The sequence below is a fragment of the Hipposideros armiger genome, unplaced genomic scaffold (assembly GCF_001890085.2).
Source record: "Hipposideros armiger isolate ML-2016 unplaced genomic scaffold, ASM189008v1 scaffold_61, whole genome shotgun sequence".
NCBI classification, from domain to species: Eukaryota; Metazoa; Chordata; class Mammalia; order Chiroptera; family Hipposideridae; genus Hipposideros; species Hipposideros armiger.
In genome coordinates, this window is record NW_017731411.1 from 2,804,283 (window position 1) to 2,832,199 (window position 27,917).

The 27,917-nt window shown below is 44.7% G+C and overlaps 1 protein-coding gene across 2 annotated transcripts; it reads right to left on the bottom strand.

The window, feature by feature from the left end:
• Positions 1-5,010: 5,010 nt before the first annotated feature.
• On the bottom strand, positions 5,011-27,690 carry CDRT4 (CMT1A duplicated region transcript 4). Of its 2 annotated transcripts, none has more exons than XM_019641496.1 (4): positions 27,621-27,690; positions 22,026-22,107; positions 7,189-7,260; positions 5,011-5,593 (listed from the first exon to the last, which is right to left on the bottom strand). In XM_019641496.1, the coding sequence occupies exons 1-4, from the start codon at positions 27,678-27,680 to the stop codon at positions 5,136-5,138; spliced, it is 672 nt and encodes a 223-aa protein (XP_019497041.1). In that variant the 5' UTR covers positions 27,681-27,690; the 3' UTR covers positions 5,011-5,135. The 2 variants fall into 2 exon arrangements, with proteins under 2 accessions (XP_019497041.1, XP_019497040.1); XM_019641495.1 differs by having other exon boundaries at positions 7,183-7,260.
• Between the last annotated feature and the right edge of the window lie 227 nt (positions 27,691-27,917).

The following is a 27,917-nucleotide window of genomic DNA, read 5'->3' on the forward strand; positions in this document are numbered from 1 at the left end:
TGAAAGAACCACCTCTTCCCAATCCATTTTGTTTTGTGGGTTAGGACTTAACTATTGTAAATCATTTGCTCAATAAATAGCGAAGCACCAACTATGTGCCAGGTCATGAGCAGGGCTATGGGCATAAGACAGTGAACATGGCTGACCTTGTCTGGGTCTGTGGCACTTTCAGACTCTCTGTCCTCGCTCTGCTGGTCCTGCGCACATGGGAAATCGGCTCTGTGTAACTGTGCCCCACAAGGGGAGGCTTCTAATAATGCCATTTCACCACAGGAGGAGCGTAGCTTAGCCTGTGGGTCAGCAGCCACAGGCTGAACACATCTGCCCCACTTGAGGATACAGCAGCAGGGGTGCCACTGGTGAAACCTAGAAGGAAGAGGAGGGAACCTGGCTACAGGGAAAGCAGCCTGAACTTGGAGTTGAGAGCCTAAGTTCCAGCCCCAAAGGGGCTCGCTTACCTCAGTGTTGGCTGGCCAACTAGGTAAGCAAGGATATAAGCCTGTGGGCAGTAAAATGAACATGGATGACCTCAAACATGCAAAAGTGTGGGCCGAGGGCCTGTTGTACACAGGATGAGCTTCCTTCCAGCTGCAACTTTCTCTGGGACTAATTTTGCTCTCCACGAAATGCTTCCCACTGGCAGACACACAGGAACAGTTCCACAGAGGCGGGTTTCTAACTTGCCTGAAATGTTGTGGCTTCTCACACCCCTTTTTTACCAAAAATAATGGAAAGTTCAGGGTGGCTGAACAATTCAATCTAGAGAGTAAGTGAATTGGTAGTACCATGAGTCTTGCTGGGCACTTAGCAATATAAGTTTCCTAGAAAGGCCTCAGGTGGGATGGGAGGTTTTATTCTCCCTGGAATATAGAGCCTAGGAGAAGAGACAGGGGTCTTTATACCAAGTTCAATGTCCTTTTCATGACACTGTTTATCCTGCCTGGTCCTATACAGAAATTGGGCCATGGTCAGGATCAAGGTACAGAATACGGGGTGGCAGTGGGCCCCACCAAAACTTGAGGTGTTCCTGAATCCCCTGTTGGCCCTGCTGCTCTACCCTAGCCCCAATGCCCACTTACATGCTCAGTGCTAGGGAAAGACCTGGCCCAGCCATGCCTAACAGGCTTAGGGTGTCGTAGTGGGGTTTCCAAGTACCTGATAGATAGCTGAGGCTTTGGGTCCCTGGTAAGAGATGGGGGTGAGGGCGCAGGGAGTGAAGGAGGAAGAGCGAGAATTTCCTGATTACCTCAGTCAAGGCTCTGAGGACATCAGGTCAGTAAATCTCAGGTCTCTGTTTACTTCCCTCCCCAGTCTCTCATTCTGTCTTATCTGGCACTGATAAAGTGCAGGCTCTGAAAATGTGCCCTACGCTTGATAAGGGTAGGGATTCCTAAAAGCTTCTCGGAATGAATGACTCAGTCACAGCTGAAAGGAGCCACATTGTCCAGATGTGGGCATTGGCTCACACACATCTCCCAAAGCACTTCTACTGGGGTTCCTGCTCCTGGTTTTCTGTCTCCATGGACACACCCTAAGTCCTTGGCTGGGACTCCTGTGTGGTATCTCCTGCTCCTTGAGGCACCTTGGCTGTCTCTGAGGGCCCCCATCAAAATCCAAGCAAGGGTCAAAATCCCCACCTCAAGATACACATGTTGACCTCCCCGTCCTAAAAAAAAAAAAAAAAAAAATACTATGGGGCTCTGTAAGGCATTTGTGCTTTCTATGTGAGGACCTGGGCCAACAAAAGGAAGAACAGGGTTTGCTAAGCATGCTGTCCTGGTCACTTGTGCTCCTAATAAAATCCACAGCTCTTGCAGGCCCCTCTGGCCCTACCCCAGCTTCCCACTCCAGGTGGGCAGCTCTCAGGCCACCCCAAGCATCTGGCTTGCACACACCTGCACCAACACCTTTGTTTATGCAGTTACCTCCTTGAAGACTTTTCTGCAGCCTCTTATCTGTCCAGCAGCTGAATCTCCTCCAATACGTGCTCCCAAGCCATGGCTGGGCAGTGAGAGAATGTGAAACTATTTGATGTCCCGATAGCCCTACCAGAGTGAAAAGGACCAGCAGGCTCAGTCATGTTGCTGAGGTTAAACATCAACTGTTTAAAAACCAATCATGGAATTTGCAAATGGGTAAATACCATATTGTGCGCGGGAGCCAGAGAATTTGTTCAAAAGCAGCTACTTGGTATGTGTATGGGACCTTAGTTACAGAGCAACAAAGCAAGCCAATAAAATACATATTCTGGTGTTTCATAAACCTACTACAGCAGGGAGTCTAATAGAAGCAACTGTCCTGCCAAACAGAAAATTCCAGATGCTGAGGAAATAAATAAGAAGAGGCTGTGTACTGAGGAACATCAGAGAAAGCTAGTGCCCGCTTAGAAATGGAAGTTCACTATGTTTAGAGTAACCTGAGATATCCCAAGCTCCTCCAGCTTGGACAGGCAGATGAGGTTACACTAGGAAGAATCCACATTCCATTCCATGCCCCGCCTGCTCATGTTGGATGGACTTCAGGCCCTGGAAGTGTTCCATGCCTGTTCTTGGAGTATCAGCGATGTCTCTCAGCTTCTCATGAACAAAGCAGGACCCACCAAGTGTCCACTGGGCTCTCCAGACCTGGCTACTGCTTGTCCACACTCAGGGAAGTGGGCCCCTGCATGCTGGTATGTTGTGAAATCAAGGAAAAGCTCTCTCTCCAACTTTTCATTTGTATACTCCAGGGACTTCCAGAATTTTAACAAAAGAGCCCTTTAAGAATGTGACTCATGGGTCCCCACCTCCATGGAACTCAAGGTGGTCTGGATCAGGAGACAAATCTAAGCAATAAACATCACAGGTTATTCAGGGTCATCTCTCTTCTCCCAATGATCAGGTCTTCATTACTGGTTCTTGCTGGTCTTGTCCATCTGCCTCTTCCCTGGGAGAATGATTTCCCAGCAGCGTCCTCAGTCCTCATGAGGATGTGGCCAGACTTGTGAACCCCAGCTTGGGCTTGAATGGAGTCTTCCATTTCAAAAGACATTACTCTTTTTCTTTCTTAAAATTGCCGCAGGAGGCAATGCAGCTGGACTGCCGTCACAGATGCAAGCAATTCTCGTCACAGCATAAGGTATTAATGATGTCTTTGGCTCATGTTTGTCTTGTTATAACGGACTGAGAATTAAATTAATCTAAACAATGCTATTTATAAAACCTTTATTTAAATTTAGAGAGTACATACTTTTATAAAAGCTATTAAACACCTAGAAAATTTTTTTTTACAAAACTGTGTAATTGCTCTGCCCTCAAAGGGATTGGAAGAAATAATCCCAAATCCCTATAAACTCTAACACTCAAAGAGGCTTTATAATCCATAGTTTCCCAAATCTACTCTGGCTATAAAGTCCCATAAAAGTATAGAAGAGATAAAAATTCTTGTTGGAGGAATTTATCACCTGCCTCCATATCTATAAATGCTCTGTGAACACAAAATACAGTCATTTGGATTCACTGGAAACCACCTATATTTTTCAAGAATTTATTCTGGCCAAGAGCTAAGAACCCAACAATGGGTCTGGAGTTCCTAATTTGTGCAGCTATCTCAACACAATGCACAGCAGCCAAACTTGAGTGCAAAAGTTTCCACAGCACTCTGGGATGGAGAGAATGCATTTGTAGGGCAAATTCAACTTTTTCAAATGGCATTTATAGCAACTACCACATTGCATCCTCTACATCTCTGTGAGGGAAGCAGGATGGGTATTAACTGCTTCAGAAATAGAAACACAGAAACTCAGGTGAGGTCAAAGAAAAGAAAAGCCACCAATGGAGCTGTGTTTAGAAGATAAACCCCAAATCTGAGACCAGCTGGGTATGCCCATCATAACAAGATCCCCTACTGTCTAAAGACAAAGCCTGTTACTTTGAGACTGGGTGAGTTTAGCATTCCTTGCTTTGGGGCCAATTAGGAACAGCTCAGAGAATGGGTGGACCAGTTCTAGCTGTGATCTGACAAATAATAACTGGGGACCAGCCAGGAACTTCTCCTCCACCAACTCTATCCCACAAGGTAAGTCTTAAAGGAGTGTTAGGGGAGAAAATCCTTCATTTCTCAGCAGAGGACACCTAGGCCCCTAACGCCTGTAAAACCTCCAAGGCAAAAACATCTCAATACCAGGTTCAGATTCCAAGTGGAACAGCAAGGTGGGACCACTTGGAACCCTACCATGCTGGTTATTAAGCTGATTTTCTCTTGGCTTCAAGTTCATCTTTTATACTATATTTTGAGATGCTGGGGTTGGGATTCTGCAGACATTCCTGCTTTCCTCCCTGATAGGCTCTGCCCATAGGGAACGCTAAAGGAAGCCTACGAGGCTAGAGGAGGAAGAAGGAACTTGTTCCTGGTTTGCTTCCTGCTTCTCTCTGTTGGCTTCCTGTCCCTGTCTATTTCCCCTAGCAGTGCTTCTTGTTCACTCAGACAGTGTAAGTTCCTTCCGGAAGCATTTGAGTCCAGTTTTTGGTTTCTCCAGAACTCATAGAGCCAACCTCAGCCAAAACAGCTTCCCCACCTCAGAGGCAGGGGTACCATCCCCACAGGGGCTCTCCTCTGAGCTCATAGACACCAGCCCCAGCTGAGGAAAGTCCCTACTCCCCCACCTCAGAAATCTGAGATTCAGCCCACACGCCCCTTCTCCAAGGGTCTAACTTTCAGTAAATCCAATATCTTCCCCTTGTCCCCAGCCGTGGAGGTGATAACCGCTTCCTGCAGGTGCCACCTCCATTAATAACTTCATGTTGTCTTCCCGTCTTTTCAGTTACCTGGTTAATAATTCTTGATATTAAATTATCTCTGGTAATATAACTGGTATGACTTCGGTCTCCTGCCTGGACCCGGACTAATTCACCCACAGTTAGGCTCTAAGCATTGATGGTGGGAACTGGTGCCTGGGGCTTCCCAGCCCCATCTGACTGAGATGCTGCAGGGGATGTCCCCACCCACCCACCCACAGTTCACTTTCTGATCTGGTTTATCACAGCCAACCTTGACACAAGCAAGGGAACATTCAAATTTAAAGAACATAGTGAAATTTGTGGCAAATGGAGCTTAATTGCTGTACAATCTCAGAGGATAGCTGCAGGGACTCCTTCCTAAACATTCGAGTGTTTTTCCTTGCTGGTCAGAAGTGAGCTGTATGGAAGCGTCCTCATCATAGGTTTTTGAGAGAAGATGATCTTGTTATAGTTTGCGGTCGGACATTCTCTGGAATCCGTATGAAAGTGTACGGGTTCTGGGATAACGGTGTGCTCCATGTCCAGCACCGAGAAAGCATCCCACACTGATAATGTGGTCTCTGAGTCCGTGTCCATGAACACCATGTTGCCGGTTGTCTTGGATGACTTTCTCCTTCTCAGATGGATGATGCTGGAAGACTTGTTCTGCCTCAGTGTCCCTCCCCTTTTCTCTAGAGCTTGCATGCATTCCAGTTCTCTAGCTTTGCTTTTCTCGATGAGTCTTCTCACCATCGGGGAGGTATACGTAACATAGGCTGGCCACGGGTCATGTTTGTCAAGCAGTTTCAGGGGAAGCCCAATGTTTTCTGTGCGTTCTACCAGTAAAGAGAAGGTAGGCAATTTAGAGGCCCTCACAGACAATAATTCAATTCTTCAAAGAATTGGAGGGTATTAGAACTACATTCTGAATGTCTCCCCCTCATGCATAATAGCCTTTCCATCCCTTGTGTTCAGTGGGAATAAAATCTAATCCTAAATTGGGAGACAGAATGACATGCCATAGAATCTATCAATTAAAGAACAGCATGATATTATACTAAAGAGCGGGGAACTTGGAGTCAAGTAGGCTTGGTTTCAGATCTTTGTATAACATCAAAGTTTAGCTCTGAGCTTCTATTTTTTCCACCAATAAAAAATGGTTACCATAAGCCTATTGTAAGGATTAAATAAAGTAGTATATTTTAAGGGTTTGGAACAGTATGGGCTTTAATGCATGGGTTCTGCATTGAGACTGCTTGAGTTCAAATTCCTTCTCTACTAACTTTTGCGAACCTTGAGCAAGTGTCTTAACCCTTCTGTGTAAAATAGTGATTACAGTAAGATCCACTTAATAGGGCTTTCTTGTAGATTAAAGGAAATAATTTATGTAAAGCTTCTAACACAGTACCTGGCATGTAGTGATCAGTCAATGCTAACTGTGAATGTTTTGGCTATGTCTCATTGTCTGCACTATTTTATTTAATCCTTGTTGCATCTTAGAATGAATATTATCCCCATTTAACAGAGGGTGAGACTGAGGCTGACTAGGTTGCACAACTAGTAAATGGTGAGTTTGAACTCAAGTCTAATGGACTCCAAAATTCATAAGCTTTTCATTGTAGCCACTGGCCAGAAGTTTTGGGTGTTTGGAGTGAAAGGGCTTTACTAGAAATTCTATCTATTAGTTTACCAAGCAGCCTATTCTTTTGTAGATACCAAATCAAGGGCAGGTCAGTCCTTCCTTCTTCCCTTTGAAATGTCACTCCATTAACAGAAAAATGCCTCAAAATTACTCTCCTGCAGCTTTTACCTTCCCCTGTTTTCTCAAGTGGTGCATACTTCCCTTGATTTTATATTTCTTTGGCCACTTCAATAGGAGTTTGGGAGGCAGTGGAATTAAAAGGTTCATCTTGCCACCTCCAGCCTGAATTCAGTGACAGACACTATAAATGGGGATAATCAGGAGACAGTGCAGATCAAATAGTTATTCTCATGCTGCCTCGTGGGTGTTCAGGAGCTGGAGCTCATCTGGGGACATAATGGTCAGGAAGGAGCATGTTGTGGAAGGTTCCATCTCCCTGCAACAGTATCATTCTGCCCAAGGAAGGCAAGGTGTCTGATACAACGTCTCACTAGAAAATGTGCATCAAAGCTTGACTGCTCATCCTGTCTCCTGAGAACAAATGCAGAATTCACAGATCTCACAGATTAGGCCATTTGCTTATCTCTGGCAGAGGTAAAACTGAAACTGTCTAGAGCAAAATGAGCAGCAACCCTCTTCTACCTCCCAAACATGCTATATCCTCTCAATCAGTATAACATGAGTGCCACCCCTGCACCCCACCTGTTTGTCTTTCCCCCCAAATCCTCCAACTCTAACCAACCCCACAGCAGAAGCTCCCATTGTTACGGCCCCACACCCTACCTTCACCTGTCTTCATCTGTCTGGCATCAATCTTCTTGTTCATTTTTACAGGGTTCTTCACATCACAGGTCCAAGTACCTTTGGGAAAATACACTCATTAGCCAGAGCCACCGCGGAATGACCTGAGAAGAAAAAGATCAGCAACCACCCTGGGATCCCAAAAGAAAGGGTCTCTGTATGATCCTGCTCTTGGAGATGAGGACACGCCTTCCATGGAAAGGAAAGAGGCTGGGTGAGCCCAGCAAAGGAGGTCATGTCAGTCGCTAGGCCCTCTGCTTTCTGGACTCCAAGCTTTCAAGGACTGAGTGCTGGACAGCCTGGGGGCTGTGTGGAGGTTCGACCATGGAAAAAGTGAAGGAAGGCCCCCACTTCCCCACTTCCAAACCATGTCATCTTCTCTCCCAGAGTTCATGTATGCTCATGTTACTGAAAGTGGGCCAAGTTCCTGCCCTCCAGGCTGTACTTCTCAAGCCTGGCATTAGCCGAGATGGGCAGCTGCCAGGAGTCCACTTCAGGGCCCCAGGCTCAGGCTGACATAGGGAAGTCTTAATGCTCTACATGGCCTTGCATGAGGGGAATTTGATGGGAACAGCAGTCTCGTGGCTCTTGAACTTGAGGGTACATGTCCCTGGAGGGCTTGTTATAATTCAGGCTGCTGGGCCCACCTCCAGAAGTGCTGATTCAGCAGTGAGTGTTCTAAACCAAAGGCGGGAGGGAAACACTGAAGATTTGTAAGGTTGTATTGTTAACTACCTAGTGTGGTGACATCAAACAGATCCAGGAGAACTTTTCAGTTCCTTTCCAGTTCTAAAACTGGAAAAGACACATCTGAGAATTTTTACCTGAAAATTCCTTTTTTTTATTATTTTTTTTTTAGATTTATTTTTTATTGGGGGACTGGGGGGATGGGAACAGTGCTGGGGAATTGGGGGAAGGGGAACAGACAAGTTGCTGTCCTTTTGTTCTTCAGTCTAGTTGTGGAGGACATTGCTTCACTGGCCCAAGTTGGCACCATCATTGCGCTCTTCCCAGGCGAGGCAGATCAGTCGCTGGCTTCTGGACAGCCGCTCACGCTGGCTGCTGGCCACTCACACTAGCTGCTGGATACACACGGTAGCCCATGGCAACCCACTGCCACAGGGGCTGCAGCCTACGCCGTCGCTGGCGACTCATGGCAGCCCAGCTCCAGGTCGAGTTGTTGTACATCTTAGCTGTAGAGGGCAGTGTCACTGGCCCTCATATGTGGGATCCGAACCGGGGCCCTCTGGCGTCCCAAGCCAGTTCTTAACCATCGCGCCACTCGGCCGGCCTGAAAATTCCTTATTTTATATGTTCAGTTTTGCCATCTCTGTGGACTTTGGATATTTATTTAAAAGTGTCATGAAGCATTTCTATGAAAAAAGAGCCTTAGATGATTTCTAACAAGTTCCCAGGTGATGCTGGTGATGTTGGTCAGGAGACCACATTTGAGGACCATCACTCTAGGAAAATGCTTCTCAAACTTTAGTGAGTATTAGAATTACTTGTTAAAACACAGACAGCTGGGTGTCACCCCTTGTGACTCTGATCCTGGAGGTCTGCTTTGGGGACCTGAGAATTTGAGTTTCTAACTAACTCTCCCATAATGCAGTGGGTCTAAAGACTGGATAACAAATCTAAATCTTTCTTTCAGTTCCATGTGAAACACTTCCCTGAGATAAGCAATTCCCAGGTTTTCTACCCCTTTTTTCCTCTAATCAAGAAACCGTTGTGGAATACAAGTGTGTTGTCGGCAGGGACAACCTTAAATTTCACTATATTTAAAGTAAATTATTCACAAATATCAGCATTTCATTACAACACATCTAACAAAGGATAGCATTTTAGAGATTCATTCATACTCTTAAAAAAAAAAAAAACACTAGTTTTTGTCAAACCTCCCCTGATCCAGGAGTCCCTACTATCAAGTCTTACTAACAATCTTGACAATACATTTTTAGGATAATTTACAATATCATGTTTCTGAGCCTGGGGGAGAAAAAAAAATGATCAAATAATCCTCTAACCTTGAGACAGTTTTACATAATAGTAAAAAAGAAAAATTGGAAGTGGAGGCATCTTATTTCTCCTTCTAAGACCTGCCATGGGATCTCAGAATTTCAGGTCATCAATTCCAAGTACCCAATAAAATTGAGCATGCCATCCAAGTGTTCCCCAGCCCAATCTGTCCACCTACAATGAAGGAGAATTCTTGACTTATCTTCCTGTGTGTTTGTACTTCTCCCCGAATGTACAATAGGGTTACTAAATCATGTCTGGTGGTGAGAAAATGTTTTGAGCTGCTGGTATTTTCAGAATTTTGGATAATTCCTTTTATCCTTTCTTCTAAGCTTCTAGCTAATGATCTCTGAAGCCTCAAAGAAGCCCAGTTTTCATGAATTGTTTGTTTAAACGTGCACCTGCAATTGTGTAACCCACCATCTTGCTCAAAACTTCTCTCCATAGTCATCGGACCCCTCCAAACAGCCCTCTGTGGCTGATAGGACAATTCTCGAGAAGGGCAGGTTGTTTTCATACCTGCTGATGCAGGAACTAGGAAACTATAAAACCAAGGGAGGGGATGTTTAAAACAGCCTCAAAACTCATGGGGATGACTTGTTTGTTGGAAAATAAAAGGAGACAAATAGTTGACATTAAGTCTGAAGACAAGCTGTGGGCTTTGATAATTTTCTTCAACTCTGGCACAAAGGTTCCATTTTGTCTCCCTATAAATGCAAACCAGCAGTCTACAGACAGGAATAGCACTGATGGGAGGGGCAGGAGGCATAACATTGAAACCGTTTTCTTGTTTCTCCTACAGGCACAAAGGCCCATGTTCAATCCACTGAGTTTACAAGCCCAGCTCCTCCCACCCTCCTACCAAATCTCTTATCCCACCATTTCCAGAATCTAGTCTGATATGCTGGGTTTAGGCTAAATAATTTCAAAGGAGTGATACTTGCCTGGAACCTGACACAAATGTATGACCTTGATCATGATCCTTAACTTCTCAGGACCTCTGTTATCTCACTTATGAGATGAGGATGAGAATGGATTTCTGTCTTGCTTCTCTCACAGAGGCATGGCTGTTATATTGAAATGTCTGGAAACAAATGTGCCTCTAAACAAGCAAGCCCTCAACTTTGCTGCTCATTGGAATCACTGGGGATCTTTTCAAAATTCAAATGCCCAGCTCCCGCCCCCAACATTGTGATCTAACTGGAATGAGAAACGACACAGGCATCAGAATTCAAAGCTTGATTCTAATGTGCAGCAAAGGTTGGGAACTACTATTATAGAATTTAAACTTAAAAAAAAAAAACCACTGAAGATTTATAGGATTTATAGGGCATTAACTATGTAAGAGATGGGAAACAGGTACAGGAGATCATTTCAGTCCTTTGGCAGTTCTGAGACACGTATTTTAATTCCAGAATTCTTCGTTATAAGTATTCTGTGTACTGCATGCATATCAGTGACCTTAAAACGTTTAAAATGACCATGGAAATGGTCATTTCCACCACCACCTGCCAATACCGGAATTGACTGACTTAGATCAAAGGAGAACCAGTGCCTTAAAGTACTGAGCTAAGAAAACTGTGGCTATGAATGGGATTCTCATGAAAGCTAATCTCACCCTCTAGGGTCTGTAGCCACAAGCTGCATCCTTATCTCAGGAAACCATCTTGCAAAAGGATTTTTTGGGTTCCAGGCAGGACCGATAGATGAGTGCACTGGCACAAGTCAGCACCACTCAGACTTTTAGCCCCAATAACGCTGTGAAAGTAGTGCCGTTTGCACACTCATGACAGGCAAGATGTTATCTTAACCCAGTGTTTCCTAAGCTGTGTCCCCTAGAATGCAAGAATCTCTCAAAATGTTAATAGGCTTTACTTAAAGGGAAAAATAAATAAAAGATAACTCTAGATGGCCACATAGCTTGCTTAATCCAAGGAACACTATTGATGTAGTGCATGGTGCTGTGCAATGTAAATTTAGCAGGACTGTCCTCAGTGAGGCGTTTGAAAACTGACATGTTTAACAAATTCCTTTAATGCAGGACTTCTCAGAGCCTGTACTATGTTAACTTATTCTGTAACTCTCCAAAAGGTAGATTGATTTCCTCTAATCTCATTTGACCAAGGAATCATTCATTCATTCATTGGGTAGGGCATCTCGCAGAACAAATAACCAGGAAAATGTGTGGCTTCTGAAATCCTTCTCCAGCCCTTGTTTCGGAACTGTGAGCATCAGAAAATGTTATGATATAAGAGGATGGAAGGATGAACCTACTCAGGGTATAGCTGGGTCTTCAATGACTCACCCCCTCTGAAATCAGCCTCAAAAGGTTGGTCCCACAAAAGTGTCCACACCCAGAAGAACAAGCCAGCATGAGGGCCTAGTGCTCTACTGGAAACTAGACCTATTTCCATCTGTTCAGCTTCTTTCCTCTCTTCTCTGCTCTCGTCTGCAGGTATTTTGTCTCGCTTGTGTCTCATCTCTCCCTTTTCTCCCTCTGCTATGCCCAAGAGTCTTGTCTGACCCCAGAAAGAGAACCAGTTCCGAAACAGGAAGCTGGTGCAGTTTCATTTCACCCCTGCATGTTATCCTCCTCAGCCTCTCACTTCCTCCCCTGCCCTCTGTTTGCTTGTCTGCCCTCTGGCTGCTCCTCATTTATTTTTGGCTGAAGAGGAAGCTGCCACTTAGGCCAGCAGTGTCTTGAAAGGCTTATCTCTAAGATCTGGAGAAACATTCCTGGGCATGAATCAACCTGGTGCAGTGTGTGTTTTATGTGTCGATCTCCATCCCGAGTGTATCCCTGCCTCCCTTCCATGTTACAGGCCAAGTACATGCTCTAATGCCCTGCATTTCAGACCTGGGAAAATACAGTGTACACACCACAGACTTCCCACTAGCCCTGCCTTTTCATGACTCTCTCCACCTCTTTATCCTGCCCCTCATCCCATGGAGGCTATGGAAACTCTTGCTGTAGTCTCACCTCTCCCTGATGGGCTCTAGGTGGGGTGATTTGATGTGACTTTAGCAGCACTGATGCTGGGAGCATTTGGAATCCTGGAGCTGTTAAGATATAGGGGAATAAGGGTGTGAGGGGCAAGTTGATCTTTCAGGAAATAAGAGGAGTTCTCTCCTCTCTTCCTATGTTGGCCACCTTTTCTTCCTCATCACTGCCCCTCCCCCAAATATACACATGCTCCAAGGAGACGAGAAACAAGCTTATTACAGCCCTTTGTTAAAAAATCAAGTTCCGGGGCTGGCCGAATAGCACATTGGTTAAGAATTGTCTTGGGATGCGAGCTCTGAGCAGCAGGGCCCCGGTTCAGATCCTGCATGAGGGCCAGTGATGCTGCATCCTCCACAGCTAAGATGGTGAACAACAGCTCGACCTGGAGTTGGGCTGCTTTGAGTCGTCGTCGAAGGCATAGGCTGCAGCCCCTGCTGCAGTGGGCTGCTGTGAGCTACCGTGAGTGCCCAGCAGCCAGCGTGAGTGGCCCACAGACAGCGTGAGCTGCCAATAGCCACCATGAGCAGTCGTCCAGTGTCCGGTGACCGATCTGCCTCAGCCGGGAAGAGCGCAATGATCACAATACCAACATGGGTCAGTGAAGCGATGTCCTCCACAACTAGACTGAAGAACAAAAAGGACAGCAACTTGTCTGTTCCTCTTCCCTGATTCCTCAACGCTGTTCCCCGCCCCCAATTTCCCAATAAAATCTTTAAAAAAAAAAATCGAGTTGCATGTGAAAGGCAGCTTTGGTAGTTATCAACATGTTCTAATATAGTAGACCATGCCTTTTTCTGGCAGAAGTCATTATCTCTAACCTCATCTGGGGTGGGGAGGAGGGAGCCAACTCAGAAGTGCCCATCTTCTAACACAAATCTGGCTTTATCAATTCACTATGTATGGTGGGTAGGTAGGGGATACCCTGCTTGTTGATCATGTTTCTGTACTCTGTGTATTTTCGCTAAGGATTACATGTATACCTTGAGAGACACAGCAGTGGAAATAGAGTTCAAGTATCTATGGCCATGCAGCACCCATCCATTCACTCATGCATGCATTACTTCAACAAATCTGTATTGGTGCAGGTCCTGAACTCACCTAAAACACACAATGAATTTTCCACACTCACCTCTTGCTTTGGGGTCTAACTTTCTCAAATATCAAGGGTTCACAAAGAAGGTTTGTTTCCCATGTCAATAATAATTCAAACAAGGATGCTCCATGTCATTTTTGTCATCATCAGAAAAAAAGTAGAGCTATCTTGTATATAGGCCAAAACAAGTCCCATCAGTCAATCTGCAGACAGTTATTGTGTGTCTCATATACCAGGCACTGAGCAGGTGCTAGGGACACCACAGAATGAGGCAGAGCCTTGGCTCAAGGAGCTCACAGGCCCATGAGGAGACAGACCGTAAGCTTCCTAACTCAGCCTGAATGGGGAAGGATATCAAGAAACAGGTTCCAGAAGAGAAGGTGGTTGTGCTGAATCTTGAAAGACAAGGAGGATGATAGGCAGTGGGCATTGTTTTAATGCCAGACTCAGTGCTTTCAAATTCTGAATGAAGTTCTTCTCTGCTCAGGGTGTACATTCTTCTCTGAGGGTGCAGGTCACATGGGTTGTTTCCAAGTTGTATGTTTTCTTCCTACGAACTACAGTGTTGAGTTGGCTGAATAAATGCTTTACAAATTCACAACAGGAAGAAGCACTGGGCATTGCGCACCCATCAGGTACAACTATGAATTTAATTTTTTACTTATCCAAGGACTATCCAATCATAAAAATAAAAATGACCATTTTAAGATATAATATGAAGACCCATTAGGCACAAAGCACATGTGACCATAGTATCTATAGATCGAGTTCCAAGTTTTCAAATGAAATTTTCGGAACATGCCAAACAGGCATAATCAGAGGAGAGCTTTTCAGCCTTTCCTTCCGTGCACACTTTGGGGTAGACTTGCACATTAATAGGCAGACAAGCAAGAAAGATATGGAAAAACAGGCAGCAAGAAATAGCCCTGCAACCTTATATTCAGGAAACTGAACATGAAAAGACTTTAGGGAATTTGCACTCGGAGACCCTCTCTCTGCCTGACAGCTGGCTCATGAGCAAAGGGACCATGAAAATGTGTGGCCTCGCAATGTCTACTCAATAAGAAAACGGAAGTCCTGCTCCGCTGGAACAATGGGGGCATTGTGAGCCTAGGGAACACATAGGGGAAACAGACAGCCATTTCCCAGGACTGGCCTCAATCACTGGGCCAAGCCACCCCTTTTTAAAATGCTCAAAGCACTAGCAATCCAGGCGAGTGTTTGTTTTGCAAAGGGTGACTTACATTTGAGACTTTGCCTAGAAGCAAAGAACTAAAGTGGCTGCCTTGTATAGGATTCAATTATTCCATCAGCCTGTTGGCAAGTCCTCAATATCATATGGTTTTCCTAGTTCACGCCCAAATGTGAGAAAATCCATCTACCACACGTTGCACCCAACTCTTGCATCACAGATAACCTCAAATTATGTTTAAAACAAAACTCCCAATGGTCGAGGATGAGCAGACCCCAGTTGAAACACAATCCAAATAAATCGCCTCCTGAAATTTAAAGAGTTTGACTGTACTTTTCCCTGAATCTCTTTATTCATACTTAGCAATAATTTTAGTCTTAAAACAAGCTACAAAATGGAAATTAGGCAAAAGGAAATGCAATATTTGGGGATAAAGCAAAGGAAGAAAAGCTTTGTATTGGGTTGTTGCAAAAATCATGACGTATTTTTCTGTTTTTTGTTGCAAAAATGCATCATGACTTTTTCGACAACACAATAGATGGTACCCAGAACTGTTAACATTGGAAGATGGAGTGAATGCTGTGCACAGACAACTCTATCCAATGAGCAGAGCCTCAAACTCCTTCCCACATGTGGCCAGAATCAGTCACACTCACTAACAGATTGTGAAGAGGAAGCAGAACAAACCATTTCCTTTCCTAAAGAGCAATTCAGGGGCTGACCAAGTGGCACGTTGGTTAAAAGCTGGCTTGGGACGCCAGAGGGCCCCAGTTTGGATCCCACATATGAGGGCCAGTAACACTGCCCTCTACAGCTAAGATGCTGAACAACAGCTCAACCTGGAGCTGGGCTGCCATGAGTCACCGGCGATGGCGTAGGCTGCAGGCCCTGCTGCAGTGGGTTGCCATGGGCTACCGTGTGTAGCCGGCAGTCAGCGTGAGTGGCCAGCAGCCGCAGTGAGCGGCCGTCCAGAAGCTGGTGGCTGATCTGCCTTGCCCAGGAAGAGCGCAATGATGGTGCCAACTTGGGCCAGTGAAGCAACGTCCTCCAGAACTAGACTGAAGAACAAAAGGACAGCAACTAGGCTGTTCCCCTTCCCCCAATTCCCCAGCGCTGTTCCCATCCCCTAGTTCCCCAATAAAAATCTTTAAAAAAAAAAAAAAGAGCAATTCAAGGCATGTGCCATGTTGATGATTGCCAGTTGTATTTTGCTATATTTATTTGTATGTGTTCTCATAACTGAAATTATACATCAGTATCATAGAAAGTTTGGAAAATGTTACTTTGTAATCTCACAATCCCAGTACCATCACACAACTATTACCTGTGTGCTCTCACCAAGTTCTCACATGGTTATGGTCACAAAATGTACATATCCTTTTGAGCCCATCATTTTTGTGCTAACATTATATTGCATTTTCTCATGTTCTTAAAGATTCCTCATAATTATTTTAGAGACTGATTAATAATCCATCAACTAAATGAACCAGTATTAATCCTGTCTCCATTTAGGGGTTTTAAGGTGTTTCCAATTTTAGCCACTGTAAGTGATGAGCTGTGTCTTTTAAAATGAAAGCTCATTGGTGCACTTCCACTTTTTATAAATCTTTGTACAGCAAGGTGCTCAGAAAATGTTGGCTCCTGATAGTTGCTAGTCTCCCAAAGAATTCATTATTGCCAAAGCCACTACCCCTCCAATGCTGAGAGGCTATCAGTGTCCTCCCTGCTCCCCTATCTTCATGGACAAAGAGCAGGCTGGATGTTTGCTGCCATGGTCTGGTCTCTAGGGTTCCTACCAGCTCCAAGGTCTACCATTCATTGGAGCACACTGGCCATAATGATGAGGCCAGAAACTGAAATGGAGTCTGTGAATGACTGCTGCCAGTGCCGATGTGAGGCAGACTTCAGGCAGGAGAACTGAAGCCAAAGCCCCCTACTGCCATTCCAGTCATAGGAGGGTCAAGAAGTTAAAAAGAATCAGCTCCCCGTGGCCAAGACCAGCTATGCACAGGGAAACTGCCCCCAAAATATTCCTATGCATTGTGATGCTGTGTTAAAACTGGATGTGATAGCAAGGACATAGCAATAGGGTCAATGAAAAATACTCTCTAAACTTTCAAGGTATTGTGCCTAGAGCTCAAGATGTAGGAGCCAAGTGAAGGCCACCCAACAACCCTCTCCAAAAAAGGAAGTGTAAAATAATCCACCCAATTGTCAAGACATGGGGTGACGGTTGAGGAAACCAAAGAACCACGGCAAGCAAACCAATTTCCTATGAAAGCACAGAAAGCATGAGCCATTTAGTGTAGGGGCCTCCAGCCTCAATTCCCCACCTAAGCCCTGAATATAATGAGTCCATTCCAATAGTGTTCCCAATAAAAATTATAGATGCTCTTAATCAGGTCCCTGCCCCATCAAGAAATTGTCAAATTGTGTCCCATATTTCCTATTGAGAAAGCAAGAAAGTGTGGAAAAGATCCTTCTAAATTTTGCAAGTTTCCTCTAGCACTGTGCAAAGGACAGGGTACCATGGACTTGGAAATGTCAATATTTATTCTCTGAAAAGTGAATGAATAAAAAGAGAGATTCCTTGGCTACATGACTTGATGAAAGTGTCCCCTTTTTTTCTTGTTCACTCAGCAATCTTCTGAAAATTGATATATCAAATAATACATAGGTTTATGTCCCATTATAAATTATTATATTGGCATCCCAAATTATAATAATTTTTCTTGGAGTTTGGTCAAAATTAATCACTTCCCAAAGCCTTACCACTCTATGTCTTTAGTACCACTGAGACCTTGATAAATTAACCAAAATATGTTCCTAGGACCTATCTCTCTTCTAAGAGATTCTTATTTCCAACAGCTTATTAAACAAGTTCCTCTAAATGTTGCCTTTTCTTCAATTTTAAATCCATTCACAACAAAGCTCAGTATTGATTGTCACCCCATATTTCTACAAACATCTCTGTCTTCATGTTTTGCTTCTGCCAATGACATCACCATCCTTCCTGACCCTCAAAGTAGAAACTCAATTCCTCCTTCTCTCTTCCACCCCAGGATCAGTGTACATTTTCCAAATAGGTTTTCCAACTTCTATTGTCTTACCCCCTAGTTTATCTTCCACATGGCTACTGAAAGAATTATCATTTATAAATATATGCATCCGCTCACTCAACAAATATTTACTGAATGCTTATTATGTGCCAAGCACTACACCAGGCATGTCATTCTAAGCAGAGAAAACCAACTGAGAAAGATCTGATCATGTCACACTTATGTTCAAAACTGATTTACTACTTACGGCCTACAAGATACAAATGCAAGTCCTTAGCACAGTGCACAAGATCCTTCAAAATTTAGTCCCAGAAAAGCTTCCCTGTCTTGCTTCTATCACTACGACTCTCCCCCTCCACACACACAGATACACTTGACACTCCAGTGACTCTAAGTACCCCATCATTCCCCACACTTGCCAAGCCCTCATGCATTGACTTCTTGGCATGACCTGTTGTCCTGAATTATCTTCCTCACTTCTAAGGAACTGAATGTCCTCCAACACCCAGAGGGTAGCTCAGCCACGCAGGGAAACCTTCACTAACTCTTCCAGAAAGAGAGTCTGTCCTTCCCCTGTGCTCTTGGAGGAAGGCAAAAATGACCCTATTACAAGTAGCATTCACCACATTATACGGAGAAAATTGTTGGGGATCAAAAGGTTTACTCAGAGTCTTGAGGAAACTGATAAAATTGTGTTCAAAATCTGAAAAGCTGAGGATAAAAGCTGCCATTTGTAGACACCCCTACCCCCATGTATCCCTGAGACTTTCTGCCAAGAGTGTTTTGTGAGATCATCACCAAAGGAAGTGTCCTCCCTCCTGGCCCTTCTGATACCACGTCCCTGGCAGGTCTCTCAAGGAAGGGCTGTTTGTCCCGTCATGACCTACAGGTTTCTGGACGTGGATACTTTTCCCCTTTTCTCCCCACTGCCATTCTCAAGCCATTTCCCTTCCTGCTTCTTTGAAGCTCATGCCATCAGACTATACCACCCCATCCCCCTGGTTGTTGCCAGCTTCTGATCCCTGGCCTCTGCCCCTCAGTCACTGACAACTTTAGTTCCTGGCACACTGGCTTCCTTTGCCACCTTACTCCTACCATCATCAATGGTTTCTTCATCATCTTATCAATGATCCATGCAAATCTCTAGCCTAACCTTCCTTGACCTTCTCACCTCCATTAACCTTGTCTTCCTCCCAGTCCCTGCCACCTACCCCTGTGGTTAGTCCATTTTTCTTATCATTACCAATAACCACACTATAACCACAATCTCAACTATGAGCATCCCACTCTGTTCTTCCTCTGTCCTTCCAGCTTGCCCCTCAAGCAGCTCCCCACCTAGCAATTCCTCTATCTGAATCCACTCACTATGCCTCCCTGTCTCAGTCACCCCTTCATACCCTCACTTCCTGCTTTATCCTGTTTAAATCCCATAGTTTCTCATTATAACCTCTTGCAAATGACCTTAACTGCCTTACCCCTCTCTCCCTATAACCGTATTTGTATGACCAAGCCCCAGTACTAGTAACACCCAACTGTTGGGCTTTCTGGGTGTGCCACCTCAGCAACTAAACATGGTGGGAGAAAAACACAACTGTTCTGACTGGTCTCGCACGAAATAATAATAGCTGAAGTTTCTGTGCCATGCACTATGTACTAGGTACAGTCTGGGCATCTTACTTATATTACCTAATTTCATCCTTATAAAAATTGTATGTACTAGATGCTACATGATCCCCATTTTACAAGCAAGGAAACTAAAGCCCATAAGGATGTTCACTAGCACGTCCAAGATAGCACCACTGTTAAGTGACAAAGCCAGGTTTTTCACTCAGGTTGTCTGGCTGCAGAATCCTTTTAATATCCCACACTCTTCTTCCTCTACCTCAGTCAGTCAGCATAACTAGCCCACCCTACTCTCCCCCTTTCCAAGTTTTTTCACTTTCCCACTCCACAAACAACTATTGCAAACCTCCTCATCACCTTCTTCTCCCTCTCACTCTCAGCTGACGTCGTTGCCTCACCCTCCTTGGGGGAATCTCCAAGAATCTATCAGGAACTCCCTCGTCTCTCCCCCATCACACCCATCAACTGCTCCTGTGCACGCTGCCTCCCCTCCCACTACGATGAGTGAAGCATCCTTATTCTTATCAAAGAACACCTCTCCATTGCATCCCAGGCCCACCCCTCTCACCTCCCTAGATGCAATGGCCCTGGATGTAGTCAACCACTCTCATGTTCTTGAAACATTTTCCTATTTGGCTTTCATGACACCACATGGACCTATTCTCCTCCCGTGTAACTCACCACCTTTCTTCTCAGTCTCCATGAATGATTTCTGAGCTCCCTTCTTTTTTTTATCTCCACAGTCCCCCAAGTTGACATTAGCCAGTTCTGTGGCTTTACATCTCATCTTTGACAAATCTTAATTCTAGCCTGGCCCTTTCCCCAAAGTCCAAATTTATATATCCCACTGCCACCTGTACATCTTCATCTGTATAGTATCTAATAAGATATCAAAATTCATGGTTCCAACAGAACACTTGACCTCACTCCTCATATGTCCCTCTCTGGTCTTTTCCATCTCAGAGAGAGGCACCATCATTCGCCAGATTGCCCAATTCAAAAACCTAAGGGTTGTCTTTGATTCCTCTTGCTTCTTCACTTCTCACATCCATTTCATTATTCTCCCACCACCATCCTCTACCATTATTTAACTTCTCTACATCTCCATCCTTATCCAAGACATCAACATCTTGTCACTGGACTACTGAATACCTGCTAGGTAGTCTCCCAGCTTCCACTCTTTCCCTTACAATTCCTTCTCCACAGAGTACCCAGAGTGATAGTTTTTAAACATAAGTCAGATTAAATCATTCTGCTGCCAACACTCCAAGGCTTCCCATTCCATTTATGATAAAATGAAAATCCCTTACCTTGACCTTCATCTAGCCCTTGCCTATCCCCCCATCTTAGCTAGCACAGCTCCCCCATCACTCACTGCACCAGCCATAGCGGTCTTTCTCCTCTTCTCAACATTACCAAGCCTGTTCCCATAGTAGGGTCCATCTCCAGCTGCCTCCTCTGCCTGGGATGTGCTTTTCCCTTATCTTCATATAGGTTGTTCCTTTTGAGAAGTCAGGATTCAGCCTAAATGTAAATTCTTCAGTGAGGGCTTCATGGCTGCCTAAAGTAACCACCAGTCACCACTATGTCTCCTATTTTAATTCTCTGCATAGCACCATTCCTGCTTGACATTTCTTATGATTTACTCTTTTGTTTATTTTCTCTTAACCAATGAGAAGGTAAGTTCCATAAGACCAGGGGTCTCCTCTATCACATTCACTGCTCTTTCCTCAGGCACTTGGATCAAAATCATTACATAAACAGATGTAATTGCAATTGCCACAGCAATTTCCCCTGAGATTTCTAAGGATTATTGGAAGTCCAAACATCAGGTAGCTGCACACTTGTACAGGACACAAAGGAAATCATGGGCCAGCTGACAACAATAGCCACTACAAGAAAAGGTCAACTGGCAAAATGTGGGACACCATCCTAATAAATATGATGAATAAATATGGCTAATGGAATGGCCTGGGTTCAAACCCTAGTACTGTCACTTACTGCTTTTAAGTGGGCAAATCACTTCCTCCTCCCTCTCTCTCTCCCTCTCTCTATCTCTATCTCAGCTTAAATTTTCCCCATCTGTAAAATGGGAATGACTCACCTCCTTTGTAGGATTATTGCAAAGACTGAATGAGACACTGCATGTGAAGTGCCCAGAAGAGCAACAATGCAATAACTTGCAGCCACAACATTCCAGGAAAGGTGAAGTGAAACCTGGCTGATATGAGGAGTCCCCGGGGCCTAAATGTACCTAATTCCAACTCAAGTCCTACTCCACTTTTCCTCTGAACCTCCAATTCCATTTCCACTTGTCCAATACGTGCTCTGTCCCCTCCATTCCCAACCAACATGACCAGATGTGTGAGTGTGTGTGTGTGTGTGTGTGTGTGTGTGTGTGTACACCCACACATTTATGCATATGCATGTCTCACCACCACCAGATGCAGCACCTGGGGTGTCTTCCAGCTGTTGTTTGTGGATGTGACTGCCTTTTCACAGATGTGTTTTCTTCCCTCGGAACAATTGTAAATTTAGACATGTAGCCCCTGCTCTCCAGTCCCTTTATCTCTCCTTCTAGAGCTGCTCCTATGACACTCCTTTTGGGGGACCCGCCAGCCCCCTGGGCGGGCTTATATATAACCCCCCTCGGTGCCTGTTCTATTAGGACCGTTTAGCCCATTGTGTGTTACTTGCTTGATATATGTCTGTCTTTCCCTAAACTGTGTTTATTAAGGCTCAGAAGTTAGATAATTACATTCCAGTCAACTTTTGGCCACATTTGTCTACTTTGAGGACTAATTATGGTCCAAACATGAGGCCAGACTGACTTACCTTGTTGAAATGGTCTCTTGTGCTCACTTCTCCTGTCTGGAAGCTTTCGTAGGTCCCTGGTGCAGTTCATTTCACTGGGTTTCTAAGAAACACGGAATACGGAAGGTAAATTGGCAAAATATAACAGACTGTAACTATTATGAACAGCTTTGGAGAAAACTGGACAATTGAATATATAGGAAACTGTTGCCTGTGGTTAAAAGAGAAAATAGCAATTATCAATTCCCCGAGAGGTTAAGAAAGAGCTCTTTTGAAATTAGGTAGATTTATTTAGTCATTAATTTCAAATGAATCTTTCTAGGCACAAATATATACAAGTAGTACACAATGAAACATAACTTCTAACCACATAGAAAATATGTATGGGTAACATGCCAGGAAATTTTGAAGTTCTGACAAAAGGAGTTTTTGTTGAGTCAGAAATCTAATTAAACAACAAGGGCTGTAATGTGTCTCCTTGGCACAGTGGAGGGATGCATTGAATGCTTGTAAAATCTGAGAACGGGGCCCTCATGGAGTGTGTTGTATGGATGTCCTCTCCCCAGCAAAGGCCTGGCCTGTACATCATTGAAGAAAACCCAGCTCTCTCCTTTGCTGTTCTTGCATTTCTGCAATATTATTAAGTATGCATAATATTTCAGTATCTCAAGAGAGCAACTGGTAAGAGAACTAGCCAAAGTTCCTAATATGGAAAACCTGCATATTAAACAATTGTTTGGAGTAAAGTGTAGCATAGAATTAAGATCATGTGTTCAGTACAGGCTAACTGCTTCTCAGTTGTGTGACCAGAAACAAGATACTTAAACTTCTTAAGTCTCAGTGTTCCCATCTGTAAAATAGGGACAATAGTAGAAACTATCTGTAGATTGCCATGAGAATTTTTGTCATGAGAGAGTTCATGTAAAGCATTGAGCATAAGACCCAGGCCCATTGGTTGGACTGTTACCCTCAACATTAAATTACAGGACTGTGATTTTCCACAATGCCAAAACAAAGTGGTCCAGTTTTCAGGGTGGAGAAATTAGTAACAAAATGCATCTCACCAAAAATAAGTCAATAAGTTAAAGATCAGGGAAGAGACTGGAACAGCAGGAGGTCAGAAGATGGCCTCAGGGAACCTTCCAACACAATGCTGCCACATGACTGTCCCCATATCTCACCCATCCCACCCCATTTATCCCACTTTTCAGATCCCAACAGACCTGTTTATACCATTTATACCCTCTGCTCACCAAACAGAGACCCCCTGATTCTGAGCAGGTCTGAGGCACCTGTGTCCACTTGTAGCCACATATATATTCACTCTCACACATAGCCCTGAGTGGGACATCTGTATAGTACCTGGGATGACAGTCTATGAACCACACACATATGGGCTTGCATGAACATGTTCACACTTGCATATGCGCGCACACACACACACACACACACACACACACACACACACCTTGTTTAACTCTCCTAAGTCACCAGCCATGTCTGCTGTGCAGTCTTAAGCTTTGATAGCCCTTGTCCCAGCTGATTTTTATTTCTCTTCTCAGATCACTGCAGCCAGGTCTAGAATGACTTAATGAGTGAAATTGAGCCAAGAAGTCTCGCCAAATTCCTACTGGGAATAATCTGGAGGCTTAGGTATGCAAACAGTATTAAAGGGGACGCAGGGTGGAGCTCCAAATTTCAAGTCAGGAGAATTGGTTTTGAAATCCAGATTCACTTTTTTATGCCTAACCTTGAGCGAATTGCTTAATCTTTCTGAACCTCAGTTTCTTTGTATCCAGAATGAGAAACATCCTGCCTCACAGATGTTATGACAATTCAATTAATGCAGATAAAAGTATTTCATGAACCACAAAGATCTTTTGTGTTGAATACAAAGAATCTTGAACTAATGGTATAAATTTCATTCTCCAGTTTATGGCTGGAAGCTTATTTTGGTAACAAGAATGCTGAATAGCGTTGGCATCCAAGGTGAGAACTAGATGAACTCTAGAGAGCCACTCTATCATGGTGCTTTATCCAGAGAATGACAAAGACCATGCATAGGGCGGCCAGTATGGATGCTATCTTAGGCTCATTTGCTTTCCTTGGAATGGAAGTGGGATGAGATGGGAGAGCCGAGGTTACATGTAACTAGTTTAGAAATTCAGAATTATTTGCCTCTGAGAAGTCTTTAGAATGCTATTCCAATGAAGGTATTTTCCTCCCAAGTGGAGTAAGAGTGAATCTGGAACTCATTTCCTTCTGCCCATCATAACCACGGACTTGTCAGAAATGCTGGGGTGGCAGGGTCCACAGGCTGCACAGACTCAACAGAAACTGGGCCCATATGGCCTGAGGTAGGCAGCCTCTAAGATGGCCCCCAATGATCCCACTTCCTGGTATTCACATCCTTGTGACACCCCTTCCCCTTGGGTATGAGCTACATCTAGCAACTCACTTCTATCAATAGAATATGGTAAATTGATAGGATGTCACTTCTGAGATTAGGTTATAAAATAATCTTGGTTTCCATCTCTCTCTCTCTCTCTCTCTCTCTCTCTCTCTCTCTCTCTCTCATTCTGAGGGAAGCCAGCTGTCATATTATGAGCTGCCCTATGGAGAAGCCCATGCGTCAAGGAACCGAGAGAGATTTCCAGCCAACAGCCAGCAAGGAACAAAGGCCTTTAGTTCAACATCCTGTGAGGAACTTAATTTTCCCAATAACCATGAGTGAGCTTGGAAGTGGATCCTCCTGCAATTGAGCCTTCAGATGGGACCACAGCCCCAGCCAAAACAATGACTGTCCCTTCCTGGAGAGTCCTTGAGACAAGCAAACAGTTAAGTCACACACAGATTCCTGATCCACGGGAAGTAATGAGATAACAAGTGTTTGTTTTAAGCAACTAAGTTTTGAGGTGAGTTGTCACACAACAAGAGATAACTGATACAAAGCCCTTACCAGACATTCTGAGGAAAAATCCCACCCATGAGACTCAACAGAGAAAGGTTTTCTGCCAAATAATTCTGCCAGTAGTGGGAGCTATTTCACTAAGTCCTCCTTTTATTCCACTCTCATCTCTAGAGAATAATACAATTTCTGCTAGAAGAAGGGAACTTATATACATAAAGAATTTATGGCCATAAAATATAAAAATGAACCCATCACTAACAGTCAATTTTGACAAGGCCATTTGGACACAGCAGACATACTGACGTGGCCAGAAGGGTCAATATTGGAATGAGCGATGGGGCTAAGTGGGAAGGATGGGACTCAGAGATGGTGCTAGGGTACTTGCCTTGCATATTACTTAAGAGGTATAGAAAGCTGAAATTTTAGTGGTCTCTTTTTAAGACCAAGTTAAAATGCCCTTGGCATCAAAATGGCTTTGTGAAAGCAACCAGGTCAAAATGACAAGTTCTATCAGTGAACTATTTTATCCAACCCCACTACATAAATACTGTTTAGGTTCCACCTGGGCCATGAAGTCAAGAGAATTGCCGTCAATCATCCTATCATGCTTGTGCTTCCACAAGCATGCATGTGCACACACACCATAAAAGGGGTTCAGATTTACAGGGTCTGAGAACACAGGGTCTAGAATGATGTGAGTTTCAAGGCCACCATCTGCCCTGTGCCCTACTCAGATTTTGGGTTATTCTAATTCAAAAGGCTGAACAGCACCTGCTAAGAGATTGGAGCTTCACCAACGACTCCACAGAGAGCGAGTCATTGTAGGGATGGTCCTATGAGAGTGTCCCCGAATTGCTCGTCATCCCAGGCACATGAATGGAGAAACTGTTTATTGTGTGTGGTGGACGTAAGGAGGACCTTTATCTTTGAAATGATCCTGTTGGTTTCCTGAAGTTCTCTGTATCTTTAAAGTTATTAAATGTATCAACACTTAAAGAGAAGAATGTCTCCCATGGTCCCTTGTGGTTGTGTCATCATTGGTCATCTTCCTCAGCAATAAATATCAGCAATAGTTACAGGTTACCATGATCCCAGACAGGTCCTGTTCTGAGTGATCTAACCAGCTGGGTTGGAGACAGGTCTTTATAGGCCAACGTTCCATCCCTCAAGTTACTAGAGTTCTGGGTTCCTCAACTTCCTCCTGGGTAGAAAAAAAGGATACCCGTGTGTCTGCTGCTCTCTCGTCTCCCATTTAGCTCTGACCTCCTGTGTATCTGAAACCTCCTGGCACAGCAGGCCCCAGAAACAGGAATGCACTCAAGTTTCCCAATATCCCACCAAATGAATTCCTTATGAGCCCAACTTCTGGGTTTATACTAACAGAGAAAAAAACTGCAAGTCCTGACCTTCAAAGCTCGGCTGGTTTTCACTCCCAGCCACATTTAAAGGAGAAAAGCTAACTTTTGCCCTCTAGGGTGGGAAATGCGAAAGGCACAGTGAACGTGCTGAGTGGAGACCACAACAAACCCCTCCTGAGTGCAGAGCCCACAGAGCCAGGCTAACAGTCTTTCCATCCACTGAGTGGAAACTCGAAGCAGAAGGTGTCCAGACGGACCCTGCTTTCGCTCCCATGCCAACTGCCGTAAACCCGTTTCTGCCCTGTTGGAGCTGCAACGTAGAGCCAGAAATCTGGAAGAATTTAACAACCAGCCAGTTCAGACACAGGAAAACATTGTTCAAAGTAAACACTGGAATCCCTCCCTCATCATCCAGGAATGTGGAGCCAGCAGGGTTCAGATCAGCAGCTTCTCAGAAAAGCCCTGGCTATGGGGCTGTGCTTGGGGCTGCAGCCTAGGAGGGCCAGGCCGGGCTCCAGAGCTGTTTTCTGGCTAAGACACGGTCAAGGCCAGGAGGTCGGCACAGGGGCTTCTCCCCTTGAGGGCAGTGCTGGCCGCAGCCTCCAGCTACACAACTCACAATTGCTCAGCAGGACCCAGCTTGCATGCAAGGGCCTCAGGTTGTCCCTGAACTTGAGAAAAGCTGGAGGCAAAGTGCCCTGGAGGAACTGAGTGGGGCTCAGGGTGCTGGGGACTTTCCATTTCCTTTGCCTAAGGAAGGCTGTGAAAGAGTCACTTTTCCTCGAGGAAGAAAGAAAGCTCTGTGTGTGCAGGGAGGGTACAGTGCCTCCAATCAGAACACATGTGCTAGTTGGGAGGTGGCCACCAGCGTTCATGGTGCTTTTGACTGAGACTTTCATTCCATCTCTCAAAAGCCATGTGCCAGGTCCCCGCCCTGTTTCCTATGGCCCTGGAGAGCGGAGAGAAAGGACTCACTTCACTGGGGGTTGCATAATGGATCTCAGAAAAATGTTACACATTAAATAATTTATGTCACTGTGTTCTGCCTAAACTCCACCCACGAAGACGCAGGCCTGAACTGAACTGTTACAAGGTTTCTGACAGTCAAAATGTAAAAGTCTGCAAGTTAGGAAGGGTTCAAGAAGAAGAATGCAGAATCCAAAGGTTTGCCACAGGAAGCCCTGAGCAGAGTCCTTGGGGTGGGGCTGCCAGGGCGCATGCATCAGCAGCAACAAATCGGGTGACAGCCTGTCTCTCCCTGACATTCACCGTGGCACGCACCCCACTCCTCACCCCTGAGGGATCCACAGAAGACATGTTTAATCTGCTCATTTCGTACACACTTACTGAGTGCCTCCTACTGAACCAGGCAAGCAAGAGGGGCGCCTTCCTCCTCTCCGGGAGCATATGATCCAGAAAGGAGGCCATCAAGGGTGATCCTGGAACCAGCAGCAGCAGCATCACCTGGTACTTGTTAGAAATGCGTTTTCTCTGGCCCCACCCTGGCCTACTACATCAGAAACCCTGGGGCAGGGCCCAGGGACCTGTAGCTTAACAAAACCTCTAGGTGATGCTGACGCACAAGGAAGTTTGAGGAGAATGCTTAAGAATCACCCAGTCTAATCTGTCACCTCCTCATTGGTT